This window comes from Pleurodeles waltl, chromosome 12 (assembly GCF_031143425.1).
Source record: "Pleurodeles waltl isolate 20211129_DDA chromosome 12, aPleWal1.hap1.20221129, whole genome shotgun sequence".
Lineage (NCBI taxonomy): Eukaryota > Metazoa > Chordata > Amphibia > Caudata > Salamandridae > Pleurodeles > Pleurodeles waltl.
This window is the reverse complement of record NC_090451.1, coordinates 32,385,245-32,399,243: the sequence shown is the minus strand read 5'-3', so window position 1 is coordinate 32,399,243 and position 13,999 is coordinate 32,385,245. Positions and strand designations below refer to the sequence as shown.

The 13,999-nt window shown below is 44.2% G+C and overlaps 1 protein-coding gene across 2 annotated transcripts in view; it reads right to left on the bottom strand.

Moving 5' to 3' along the window:
- The window catches only part of LOC138267799 (survival motor neuron protein 1-like), a 32,253-nt gene that overhangs the window by 11,801 nt on the left and 6,453 nt on the right, over positions 1-13,999 (bottom strand). For both annotated transcript variants that reach the window (XM_069217007.1, XM_069217008.1), the window contains exons 3-5: positions 5,856-6,062; positions 3,965-4,162; positions 1,783-1,983 (exon numbers count right to left, since the gene is read on the bottom strand). In XM_069217007.1, coding sequence (XP_069073108.1) covers positions 1,783-1,983; positions 3,965-4,162; positions 5,856-6,062 — 606 coding nt within the window. The remainder of the gene's footprint in view (positions 1-1,782; positions 1,984-3,964; positions 4,163-5,855; positions 6,063-13,999) is intronic.

Genomic DNA, 13,999 nt, shown 5'->3' with positions numbered 1-13,999 from the left:
ATTCTTTTGCTCAAAGAGTTTGTGAGAAAATGGTAGCGGTGAACAAATATTTGTACAATCAAACTATTGTTTTTTGTTTGGAAGCAGAAGTTTCTAACTAGTACTGGAAGTTGGTCAGAGGACGCCAAATAAAAACCAATCCGGAGACCCTAGGAAGGATACATGCCCATGTCAGAGCTGGAAAGTCATGGCGAGTACCTTAAAGTTTCTTTATTCCACTGTTAAATCTGCTGCCATTGAACAAACCATTTCTACACACTGCATAGAATTTATCAGAGGCCTCAAAAACTGAGACCTAAATATTATTTACATGCAATATTTATGGAGATGGCTGTTATTTTCAATCAATAATGGAGATTTTAAAGGAAAGCATATGAAAACAAACCGATAAAAGGCTTCAAATAGACATAAAAACCTCTATTAGCAAAATCTCTCTCTTTCATAAATACAAAAATGTTAAGATGAACCTAAACCAAGTATCGAGACTCCAAACACGAAACAACTGCAGTAAGAACAGATGGAAAGTGAGTTGGAATGAGTTTCAAATTCAAAAACAGGTTACTTTGTGGGGAGCCATTAGATATTTTGGCAATAACTTATTCTGAGTTCATATTTTGCATTCTATGCTTTTTAAAGTCTACGTAAAAATGTTTCATACTGAACGATAAAACACATGTCATATACAAAGTGGTGATTTTATTTGGATTTTGCCCTGAGATGCATTAACCGAGACAACATTCTCCTCAATATAATGTATGCTCCGCTACAGTTGAGAACTCATCCAACCACTATTGGATTTTGGGTTTCCTATTCTTTGGACTATGCTGGCTGTTCTGGGATTACGCAGGTGGTGTTGGTAGCCAGCATTAGGGCAATGAGGCGCGTCGGCTCACGCCAGAGCATAACAGTAGAGCTGTGGAAACATGTTACTACAAGGTGGAAGCTTTGAACATTTTCAAAAAATCTTTGCCTGCTCCAGGGAATGATTTTTCAAAATACTATGATGAGGTGCTTTGGGGTACAAAGAGATAGGAGGAACTGCATTTTTCACTTGGACTATAGGCACTTTCACAGAGTTATACTGCTGATCCATGGATAAATGAGGAATCGAGGGGTGTGTAATATTCTGCATAGTTAAAGAAAAAGAAGCAAATATTGAGAAACCTTCTTTCACCTTACTGAGACTGGGAATCATGACAAACATTTTGGAATCTTTAGTGTTTTAGTCTCGGAGTCTGCCAGTAGCGCAGCTAGACCCTCTTCCTTTCAGCAGCATTGTTAGCCCCCCCTACACTGTTAGCCCCTCCTTCTGTTCGTAACATTGTGAGCCCCGCCTTCTGCAGTAACACTCTTAGACCCGCCTATTGCCAGTAACTTTCCAAGACACCGCTTATGAAAGGAAACGCGGCAGACCCCGCACTAGCCAGGACCCTTCGTTACCTCGCTGCTTCCTGTAATTTTGTTTGACCTTACTTTTGCTAATAACTTTATATGATCCTGTTTGGGTCAGTAAGGCTGAGAGATCATACTACAACCAGTAATGCTGTTAGCCACTGTCCTGCAAGTGGCACTGTTAGAACTTGCTTCTGTCAATAACACTGTTAAATGACCCACCAGCAAGGAGTGTCATTACATGCTTACCAGGACCAGTAACTTGATTAGAGCATGCTCTTGCCAATACTTCTGCCACGCCCCAGTTCTAAACACAATTTTCTACGATGGAAGCAAGTACCAGTGTTGCCGGGCTGCCACATCCACTCAAAACAACCAACTATCACTCACTTGTGTCATCGTCGGAGAGGAGCTTCCATCGCTGCTGCTGCAGACAGACACAATCTCATCCAAGTTGTGTTTTTCTTTGTTCCCGTAACCATCGTACACAACCACACAGGTTCCGGCCTCATAATCGATTGACTTCACAGTAGCAGGATAGACGCACCCGTCTTCAGACCACACCGCGCTGCACGCATCTCCGACCTTCCACTGATGACAAAACGCAAAAGCAGAGATGGTGAAATCCTATGGCTTGGATTTCTAAGGGGAGACTGTTATCCTGTGGGGTTTATCATGCTGAATAAGTTTATGAAGATCTGAGAGATCCCTCAAAAACAATGGATTTTAACAGTTGCATTTTGCCTGACCCACAGTCAAAGCAGAGGCATACGAAGTTGCAAGAGTCTACATGCCCCAACCCTTCAACCTTACCCACACACAGTGACGAGGCAGAAATGCGAGGAGTTTACGGCTGCCTGGGAGACTTACAGTGAGGCATTGAGCAAAGTGTTTGATGTAGAAATAAATGTTTGGGCACACCCCTGAACCTCCCACCCCGAAGCAAAAGCTCTACCTTTGTGCTAAGACCTCCACCAATATTTTTGCCATAGCAGTGCCATTTTACAAGTGGATAACTGACACTCAGTCACCGGTTCCATGTCTTACAGGGAGTTTTTTTTGTACAGGAGCAAATCAAACCAAATATTGCGGGTAAAATGAAAAAAGGAAAATGGAATATGAAATACATAAAACATTATAACTATTGTAAAACCACCCTTTAACTTCTTTATAAGAATGTGTCTTCTGTGTGTCAAGGAAGCTTGCACAGCTGCTGGACGTGCTGTGTAAGGACACATTGCTCTGCTGCCTGTGCTGCACCTGTGCTGTATGTGAGGGACGCCTCCACGCCTGCTGGCTGTGCCCGAGCAGTGTGTGAGAGACGCTTGTGCTGCTGGTCGGGCTGTACCCGGTGTGAGCGCGAGAGAAGCTTGCAGTGGAGCTGCCTGGGTTGTATGTGATGGAAGCTTGCACAGCTGTTGGACATGCTGTGTAAGGACACATTGCTCTGCTGCCTGTGCTGTATGTGAGGGACGCCTCCACAGCTGCTGGCTGTGCCCGAGCAGTGTGAGAGTGACGCTTGTGCTGCTGGTCGGGCTGTACCCGGTGTGAGTGTGAGGGAAGCTTGCAGTGGAGCTGCCTGGGTTGTATGTGATGGAAGCTTGCACAGCTGCTGGACGTGCTGTGTAAGGACACATTGCTCTGATGCACCTGTGCTGTATGTAAGGGATGCCTCCGTGCCTGCTGGCTGTGCCCGAGCAGTGTGTGAGTGACGCTTGTGCTGCTGGTCGGGCTGTACCCTGTTTGAGCGCGAGGGAAGCTTGCAGTGGAGCTGCCTGGGTTGTATGCAATGGAAGGCAGCGCAGCTGGTGTGTGTGAGAGAGAAAGAGACACATGGAAGAAAAGAGAGAGCTGGAGTAAGAGAACCTTTGAGCAGGCCATTTACAGAGACAGGTGAAGGAACAGAGAAAGAGGTGGATAAGAGGCAGAATAAAATAGGAGGAAGAGCGGGATGGATTGAAAGACAGAGAAGGAGAAACATGAGTGAGTGGGAGAAAGAGACGGGGAGAACAGAGAAAGAAGGTAGAGAGGGAACACAAGAGAGAGATAAAACTGATTTGCTGCTCCTTCAGCAGTACCCGAGAGATTAATAATTGGTGAGACCTGATATGCAAGGCACGGGTTAGAGCAGGGCCACTAGAATTGTATGATTTTGCTGCTACATTTTCCACATAATTATGGATTTGCCGCATTTTCCACATAATCTAACATCTGCTGCATAGCTTGCAGATTAAAATGCAATAAACAGGTGGCAACATGTGTTGCCACTCAGTGGAAGGCCCTTGCAAAATTGGCACTGGCCCCCTTTCAATTGCCCATTGTTGTATTTGAGTGTTAACAGTTACTAACGAGGTGGAACCTTTGCCCAGGCAGTGTTAACATGTGTAAAAAAGACAAATACAAACACATGCAGTAATACTGCCACATAATGTGCTGTACTTTGTTGCATAATTTGCCATTTCTTGCAGCATAATTTGGTCCCCCTGTGTTGCACACCTGCCCTGTGTTGGGGTAATGTTCACAGCAGAAGTAACACCGGCATAAAGAATTAAAAACGCAGGTTGCCAATTACCCTTTTCCGCGGTTTTGTCTTCTCATCACTGGGTGGGCTTGGTGGCAGCAGGTTGTCCAGTGTTTGCTCCTCCTCATTTCCATAGCCCTCATACACGAGCAGGCAGCTGCCGTCTTCCTCGTCCACCGAGTGTATGCGCGCGGGGTACACCAGTCCATCCTGAGACCAGACGGCTCTACAATCGTCCCCAGCCTTCCACTTTGTGGCAAGATCAAAGGATAGTACAGTGTTAAACAAAGGAAGCTTTGGCAGTTAGCACACTTAGGGCCTCATTACGACCCTGGCGTTCTGACCCCTGCCAAAGCAGTGGTCCGACCACTTTGGTGGCAGTCTGACCACCACATTATGACCGTGGCATTTGCACCACGGTCAGACCGCCAACACTGCCAGCTTTCCTCCACAGGAGGGACTGACGGTGCTAGCGGTCTTAATCCTCAGGGGCAGTGCTGCCCTGGGGATTACGAACCCCCTCTCCACCAGCTTTTACATGGCGGTAACACCAACATGTAAAGGCTGGCGGAGAGAGGGTGCAGGGGGGCCCTGCACTGCCCATGCACTTGGCCTGGGTACTGCAGGGGCCCTCGTGGCCAGCCCCGTCGCACTGTTCACTGTCTGCTTTTCAGACAGTGAACAGTGCGACGGGTGCTGATACACCCTACGCACTGCAGCATTGCCACCGGCTCTATTATGAGCCGGCGTCAATGTTGTAGCCTGATTCCCACTGGGCCAGCAGGAAACTCCTAATGGGGCGTGTGGGAAGGCAGCTGCACTGGCGGCAACCTGACCGTAGGAGTTTGGCGGACGGCCTTTTCCGCCCGCCAAACTCATAATGACCCCCTTAGTGTGAATCAGAGTCAGGGGCAGAACACACAGGACCCGAGCCACATAATCTATCACAAGGTATTAAATGCCAAGAAAGAGAATCTCTGCTAGAATAGCTTATCAGATAATGTAGAGTTGGTACACGTCCAAAAGCTTCTCACCAGATACCTGATCTTCTAACTAGAACCAAAAGGCATGTGCCACATCCTTATAACTGAGCAACGGAGAGTGGGCTTAGATCCTAAGTGTTGAGCTCTGTAGGATGGGGCAAGAGTTACACCTGGGGACGAACTATTGGATCTATGGCTCTCCCTTAAATCATTCAAGGAGCACCTGATCCGGGGACAGAGTGAAAGTCCTGGATCTTAAGATTCTAATAGGACCAAGCAACAGATCCCAAGATTAAGGACAAATCACTGGGGCTGAATATCAGATCTCAGCCCGACAACCACAGTCAGGGCAAAGCTTCGATACCAGAGATGAGGATGAAAATCACAGAGCTCAGCGACAGAGACAGCCATTACTTAAATGCCGGGAGACAACCGAGCTTTTAGTCACATACGAAAAGCCAATATACTTATCATAGCTTGGAGCTCACTAAAGCCATAAGCAAGACTGCAAAGCTTTGGAACAGAACCTACAGGCTTAACACTTTCCTATGTTCCACAGGAAGAAAGATAATGCCAGCGGCAATCACCAATAAAAAACTATACTAAGGTGCTGAGGTCAACCAAAAACGTATTCGAAAATATGCGCGTGTTGTCATTAGAAACTTAAAGAAATACACTTTAAAAAAATAACACTATGAGAAACTAGCAAGGGAAAATACCATTATAAAAAAAAAAAAAAAAAAAAAAAAAGAAGGATAGACGTGGTGCTTAGCCGCATAAGTACATTGACATAACTGGTTAATGCACACCAGAGGTTTGAGATGTTTCGCAGGAACACTTGGGATTTGCTACATAAGGTGTCTTTAGAAACAGTGATTAGAAAGTCTGGCTCTGTGGGCACATTTGGTACGAGTCAAGCAATCCTGAGTACGCTGGCTTAGTGCCGCTACACTGCTCACCGTGGAGTTCTGTGCTGCTGTCGGCTGCTGTGGCGGGGTCTGCGACAGTTTCCCATTGCCGCCCGCTGAGTTGTGCAGTGGTGGTGTAGAGTGGGCTGATGCCGATTTCTTCTTTTTCTTATCCCCAGCTTCTTCCCTCTGGCCGTCCCGCTGAGAAGTCGCCGCTCCCTCTGCTGCCCGACTCTTCTCACTGCACCTCAAGATATCCTGCAGAAGGTAAAACATTGGGCCACATGAGGATCAATCGGGGCATTCTTTGGAGGGGGCTTAGGGAGAATGAACCCCCTCAAAGCACAAAAATTAATAGGTACAAACAACCAACCAGAGCACGCATAACACAGAGAAATTCATGAGCTTTAATGCGAATAACTAACTGGGAAGCACAAACTTAAGATTGTAGAACACTCCCCTCGAGGTCGTACTGCGTGATGATGGACGACTAGAAATATTAGGAAGATTTAGGACACGAGTTTTCAAAATCCCACAAATTCAGAATCGCTGAGTATCAGATTTTATAAACGAAAAACCTTGCAAACAAATCTAGAGAAACAGGAAGGAATAGGTGAATGGCAGCCTAAACTAGATGGTAGTAAGTTATCTTCACACCAATAACTCACAGCTTGCACTCAGTTACCTTAGTATCAGGTCTTTCAAAGTGAAAACAAAAGAATCGCACACCCGAAAGAGTAACACAACAGGAAAAACATGCCTAAAACTCCAAGGTAAACATCAGTTCTCTGCTCTTCATTTCCTAACAGCAAAGAGTTTGTGTCACCTAATATTACAAAAACAATTTTCAGCAATGAATTCTTCCTGTTCTAAACCCACAAATAAATCCACTTACATTGCAGCAGCCAGACAGCTCGCCCAAGAAAAAAATGAAATGTGCAGCTGACTTCTTATCTCAAATTTGGATGCACTGAATGGGAGCAATCCCCAGGTCCTGGCCTTAAGCATCAGGAGCAACCACCTCTCCCAGGGTTTCCACTCCCAGGTAGAAAAAGGATTGATATCTAAATTGAACTCTAGACTGCTCGCAAGAGGGCACTAGGGTACTCCTCAGAAAAAGTCTCTGCAGTAAATGAACACACCCCAACAAAGAAGGTTGATGTACTCTGGTCGTTGCTGTCAGGCAACCGAAGAATGTTTAGTTGGAATGTTGGCTTGTAAAGCGTAATAATTTCTAAAAAGCTCACCTTGATAAATTATTATGCTTGTGGCGAGTCACTGAGTTCCGCTAAAAGAGCTTTTATTAAAACTAGCAGCATAATACAAATATTTGCATCTATAATGTGTCGCCAATGCCTGACTGACTGCCATGTAATCACCATGAAGTCACCCGAAACAACTACTGAGCTTGAAATATGGTTCTTTGGCAAACATGCTTTTAAAGATTCTTTTTAAATATATCAAATCAACACGGTCATCTAGAAAACATATTTTTTAAGCTTATGTGTTACTTTCCTATAATTTTGCATTAGTCTTGAAATATATCAAACTAAACCAGCAATACGTGAGTTTCTGACATCACACAGCAAATCCCTCTGCATACAAATAGCAAACAGCAGCATTTAAGAGAACACCAGATGGAGTATCCTCACTCTTCATCACTTCCAGAATAGTCCAGCTAAAACACAGAATCAGTGAGGAACACAGATTCATTCTGGTGACAGCTGCAGCCACCCCCCTTTAAAACCACACTCCACACGTCAGCAAACAAATCCTAAACAGGCACTCAAGTGTTCCAGAAGGAAAGACAGCTGCCCATCTGTTCTTGGCTGGGTGAAGCAACCAAGTCTAGCACAGTGGTCACCAAGCACCAGAACAAAGCTACATTTTAAAAGAGTAAAATTGTAATTCAAAGAAGTATTAGCTGCTTTAATATATCAAACAGGAACACTCAAGACCACTCTCCCAAAAAACAAAGTCGGTCTCCTTTCCTCGCCCTTTCAGACTGCGACACTGGTCGGTTCACAGGAGTCTCTTGGTGAAGAAGATCAGAAGGGAGCAAACAGCACCAGTGCTCGTTTTAGTACCAAATGCACAAAACAGGAATCAAACACAAACTGTGCTCATTTCCACTTTGCCCGGACACTTGTCGACATCATTTAGTTTGAACTATCGACATAAAGCGTACAAAATGATCTAAAAATGGTTGCATCAATGATGCAAAGAATTTGTATTTCTATTTGTTTGCACAGAAGTGTCTATTAGGGGCAAAAACACAGGGGACACCCAGCACAAACGCTACTTGCACCTGTTTTTTGGGGTCTGTAATTGTTGACACTAGGATAAATAACTCCATCAGCGTGCACGTAAGGAGGCAGGAGTGCCCCTCTGCCTGCCCAGTGATACTACGACTACTCTGTGCCGTTGGCTGATGTCAGGGGCACAGAAGCGGGCTGGTGACGTCTTCTCCTCTAGATGGTGATTTAGCAAAATACAGAGGGAAAAATATTGTGATACAAAAATATTGTGTCAAAATAGAGTCTATGCAAAAATATCACGGCACAGAATATTTAAGTGAAGAATTTCGATTTTTAGATAGGTAATGTTTTTTAACATTGTTGAATATATTATTGTTTTAGGACAGTTGCATAAAATATGTTTTATGATTAATGAACTGGATACACATATTACCAATTCTATCATTATAAAGCCATAATGTTATAATGGTATTTTTTTAATTTTTGAAATTTTTATTTAGTAGCAGCTTGTTGAGTCTGTAGCCGATTTGGGTGGCAAATTACTTAAATTGTTTTTTTTGTATTTATAATTAATTAATTTTATGTCATTTAATTTTAATTGATAATTGTGTAAATGAATTATTTGTGTTTTTTAATTAATTGGTTTACCAGTTTAATTATAAAATTGTGTGAGTGAATTTTACATGTATTGTAATGCTTCCATTTAAAAATTAACCCCTTTGCTGTCACGTCTTCTGTAACTCAGGTGCCAGGCTTTTTTTTTGGCTATTTGGGGCAGTTCGCGCTTAGGCCCACATAACTTTTTCTCCACATAAACTACCCATGACAAATTTGTGTCCTTTTTTCCCCAACATCCCAGGGATTCTATAGGTACCCAGAGTTTGTGGGTTCCCCTGGAGGAGACCAAGAAACTAGCCAAAATACAGCAAAAAGTTAATAAAACAAAAATAGGAAAAATGGGCTGCAGAAGGCGGCTTGAGGTTTTTTCCCTGAAAATGGCATCAACAAAGGGTTTGCGGTGCTAAAATCACCATCTTCCCAACTTTCAGGAACAGGCAGACCTGAATCAGAAAAGCACATTTTCAACACAATTTTGGCATTTTACTGGGACATACCCCATTTTTACTATTTTTTGTGCTTTTAGCCTCCTTTCAGTTAGTGACAGAAATGGGTGTGAAATCAATGCTGGATCCCAGACAGCTAAACATTTCTGAAAAGTAGAAAAAATCTTAATTCAGCAAGGAGTCATTTGAGAAGATAGTACAAGGTTTTCCTACAGAAAATAACAGCTGAAATAAAAAATATTGAAACTGAGGTGAAAAAACAGCCATTTCTCTCCACATTTTACTCTAACTTATTCCTGCAATGTAAGATTTTCAAAAGCAATATACTGTTCCGTCTGCTGGACTCTTCTGGTTGCGGGGATATATAGGGCTTGTAGGTTCATCAAGAACCCTAGGCACCAAGAGCCAAAAAAAGAGCTGCACCTTGCAATGGGTTTTCTTTATATACCGGGTATGCAGCAAATTATTTGGTGAAATATAAAGAGTGAAAAATAGGTATCAAGGAAACCTTTGTATTTCCAAAATGGGTACAAGATAAGTTGTTGAGAAGCAGTGGTTATTTGCACATCTTTGAGTTCCGGGGTCCCCATACGAGCATGTGAATTACAGGACATTTCTCAAATAGACATCTTTTTTACATACTGCCTTACATTTGGAAAGAAAAAATGTAGAGAAAGACAAGGGGTAATAACACTTGTTCTTCTATTCTGTGTTCCCCCAAGTCTCCAGACAAAAATGGTACCTCACTTGAGTGGGTAGGCCTGATGCCCGCGATGGGAAATGCAACATGAGCACATCACATTTTCACATTGAAATATGACGTGTTTTTTGGAACGTGCCTAGCTGTGGATTTTGGCCTCTAGCTCAGCCGGCACCTAAGGAAACCTACCAGACCTGTGCATTTTTTTAAACTAGACACCTAGGGGAATCCAGGATGGGGTTAATTGTGGGGCTCTCTCCAGTTCTGGAATCTGAGGTGAGCCACAAACTTCCTTCTACCCAGCGTTTCCCCCAGGTCTCCCGATAAAAATGGTGCCTCACTTCTGTGGGCAGGCCCAGTGCCCACGACAGGAAATGCCCCAAAACACTATGTGGACACATCAAAGTTATCAGATACAAAACTACCTGTTTTTGCGGGGGAGGGCACCTGCGTTTTGGTCCTGGGCTCAGCAGCAATCTAGTGATACCTACCAAACCGAAACATTTCTGAAAATTAAACACCCCAAGGAGTCCAGGGAGGTGTGACTTGAGTGGATCCCCAGTGTTTTCTTATCCAGAGTCCTCAGCAAACCTCAAATTTTGGTAAAAATAAATAAATCACATTCTCCCCTCATTTCTGTGTGGGAACACCACACCGGCACACATTTCCTACCATCAAACGTTCCCCTCAGTCTCCCAATAAAAATGATACCTCACTTGTGTAGGTGGGCCAAGTGCCTGTGACAGGGAAGAAACAAAAACATGTTGAAAATGAGGGGGAACCAAAATAGGTCCAAAAGGGCAGTTTGGAAAAAACGTTTTTAGGCTGACACGTGGGGCAGAATTTTTATCGGTATAGATGCGACAATGCTGGGGGGTAGGAATTTTGTGGATTTCTGCATATTCTGGAAGGTTCCATCACAAAAATGTGGGAAAAATGTGTGATTTCAAGCAAAGTTGGAGGTTTGCAGGGCATTGTGGTCAAGAAAATGGTGCGGGTGCATGTGAAGCACACCACCCTGGACTCACCCAGATGTTTAGGTTTCAGATGTGTCTAGGTCTCATAGATTTTTCTACATGGCAGCATCCCAAAGTCTAAAAGGTGCAGCCCTCACCATTCCAAGTGGGACGATATTGAGAGTTAGACAAGCTCTCATGCCCAAAATGTAAAACCAAAACCCAAAATAATCAAATGGCCTCTTGCTTGCCATGGGATAAGATGTTTTAGTGTGCAGGGGAAGAGCTTTAAGACTGTTACCCCCTTCAGTTGGGATGGGGGCATTCCCATGCCCATAATTGTGGGGTGGTAGCCACCACCCCACAATTTTTTTTAATTCCCCGACAGCTAGTAGGCTTTCTGCCCCACGGAGAGTGGATCAGGGGTAATTGCCCCATCTGCCCACTGGTGGTCAGAACAACTTTGTCCGCATTTATTTGGGGTGGGGTATGGCCAATTCTTCCCTTGTGTCTGCTGGGCTTTCTGCCCTCCTTGGAGGCAGAGGGGCATTTCAGAAATAGGCGAGCAATGACTAACAGTAATGTGCCCCCATGGGAAGCGACCCATGCCCAAGGGGCTGCCCCCCCCAAACAAAACACACACACCAATCCCTGGTGCCTAGGTGGTTTCTACCCCCCAAGGGCACATGGGCCTAATAGAAATAGCCCGGTCTGCCCCCAAGGGGGGCAGAAATGGCCTAAAATAAATTTATCCCCCAGGGGAGCGACCCTTGCCTAAGGGGTTGCGCCACTTATGTGAAATTGGTGCAAAAAAAATAAATTCTGGCGTCTAATGATTTCTGCCCCCTAATAAAAATAGGCCGATCTACCACCAAGGTGGGCAAAAATTTCCTAAAATAAATTTGCCCCCGAGGGGAGCGACCCTTGCCTAATGGGTTGCTTCCCTCCTGTTAAAAAATAAAAATAAATAAGTAAATGATTACTGGCGTCTAGAGGTTTGGCCAAATTACAGTACTTTCGGCAAAAAGGCCTTTAAAAAAATTGCCCCTTTGGGGAGTGACCCTTGCTCAAGGGGTCGCTCCGCTTTTAAGTAAACATCAAAAAAATAAACTCCCTGGTGTCTAGTGGGCACTTCTGCAGCCCGATCGCTTCACGATTGCCTGAAGAAGTGCGCAAAGAGTCTTAAAAGGAAAGGCCTTTCCTTTCATGCCTCTGCTGCCCCAACCTCCCGATCGGAAGAGAAATGCTTTCCATTTCTCTTCCGATCCACGCTGGAAGCTCACCTTCCATCGCAAAGGGAGGCGACCCCTGATGAGGTCAGCGCGCGATTGAGCGCGGACGTCATCAGACGTCAATTGGGGGGGGGGGGAGCTATTCCCCTTCCATCACTGACGGGGGTGTGGGTGGGAGGCCCATGGTGGGGTGGGGTAGGTCGGGTAAAGGACGAGTTGGTCTCGTCCTTGGGACACAGCAACAGTGGCCGAGGACGAGACCAGCTCATACTGGGCATCCAGGCGGTTAACTAATGTTTTATTTCTTATATGTTTTAAATAATTTTATGTTTTGTTGATGTCTTTTTTTTTATAGTAGGGAGGGAAGTGTATACATTTCAAATATTTAGATTAAATGTATATTTTTTTATTTTCAAAATGTTTAAGTGTTTTTGTTATTTTCTATATTTGCGTTTTTGTTATTAATTAGTAGTTGGAATGGTAAACGTGCTTATACCGGAATGGGAATGGTAGATCTGTCACCTCCAATGTGCAACACTTTCCATACGACTGCTCAGATTGGAGTGGAAATCGTAAATCTGTTCCCTTCAAACTACAACACTCTCCCTGGTTTTGCTTACATTGGTGTGGGAACAGTATATGTGATTCCTCCAAAGTCCAACACTTTCACTCCTTTTGCTTATGTTGGAGTGGGAACAGTGAATGTGAGCCCTCCAAAGTCCAGCATCGCCCCTACAGTAGGTCAGACTGAAGTGGTAAAAGTAGATCTAGCCTCTCCAATGTCCAACAATGAGTATGGCACAGCAAGAAGTGGATCACAGGGACATCAACACCTAAGTGGGCACCAGACACCTGTATCTGGATAGTGGAGATGCACTCCATGATATGTCAGTGGAAGAATTTTCAATATTCTCCAGTGGCACGAAGGCCGCTTTCCCTCATCTGCTAGTTTCTTACTGAAATGGACCTGTAAACAGAGTACTGCTGGCAGTGATCTTTCAGAAAGAAAGAGACACCTTACCCTCCTTTAGAACCATCCATTGCCCGCCACCCGTGACCCTAGGGTAATAATAACAAAAACAACCAAGAAGAAAGACAAAGATTGCTTGTTTCCTCATTGTTTATTCAACAATGTTCTGTCCTTTTCTCACTTTGCATTCAACTCTGACCACCCCAAAGGATCCAAGTTCTTCTACTTCTCCCTTGCTCACCTCCTCTGTGTCCTAAAGTCAGCACTCGTAACAGAATTGCTTCCTTCACGTCTGAACACTGGAGGAGGGTCAGGGCTTCTGCCAAATCATCTCTAAATATAAGAGACTTAAACGGTCCTATAAACAAACCTATGGACACACCTGACTACTGATTATTGGGTTTGAGGTCAGACACACTGACATGGCAATACATACTTTCAGCTCAGAATGCTGACTGGCAGATAGTGCCCTGGTAGTTTGAGGCCAGCACAAGTGAAACTTCCGGTCCATTAGTAGTGGAAAAGACAGACTTTTTACCCATCCTCCTCTGGAAGCAGATACCATGCATGAAATTAAAGAAGTCTGAACTCCACCCAAATATGCAGTACACACAACCCTCTTATATTCTGGAGAGATCAACCCATAGCTAGGTTGCAATCATGCACAGCAAAAGCTCAGGCGCCCACATCTCAAGTGACCAAGCGATCTCCACAGAGATATGTTTTATACGTGAGGTCAAGTCTAGAGACAGAAAAACCAAACTGTGCAGCAAAAGACTACTGTTATGGTCGAACTTGATTAATTACTGAAAATCATTAAGAGATGCACTGAAAGGGAGAAACAGTTCAGTCTATACAGTAATCAATTGAAAAACACTATAAAATGTGGCAAACCAAGCAACGCAGACAAAGAGGCCATTCCAGCTCTATGCTGAGTATTCAAAAAGCACCAAATAATGGGGAAAACACATGCCATGCAAGGGATGGTTGATCCTGTCTCTAATGAAATCATTCA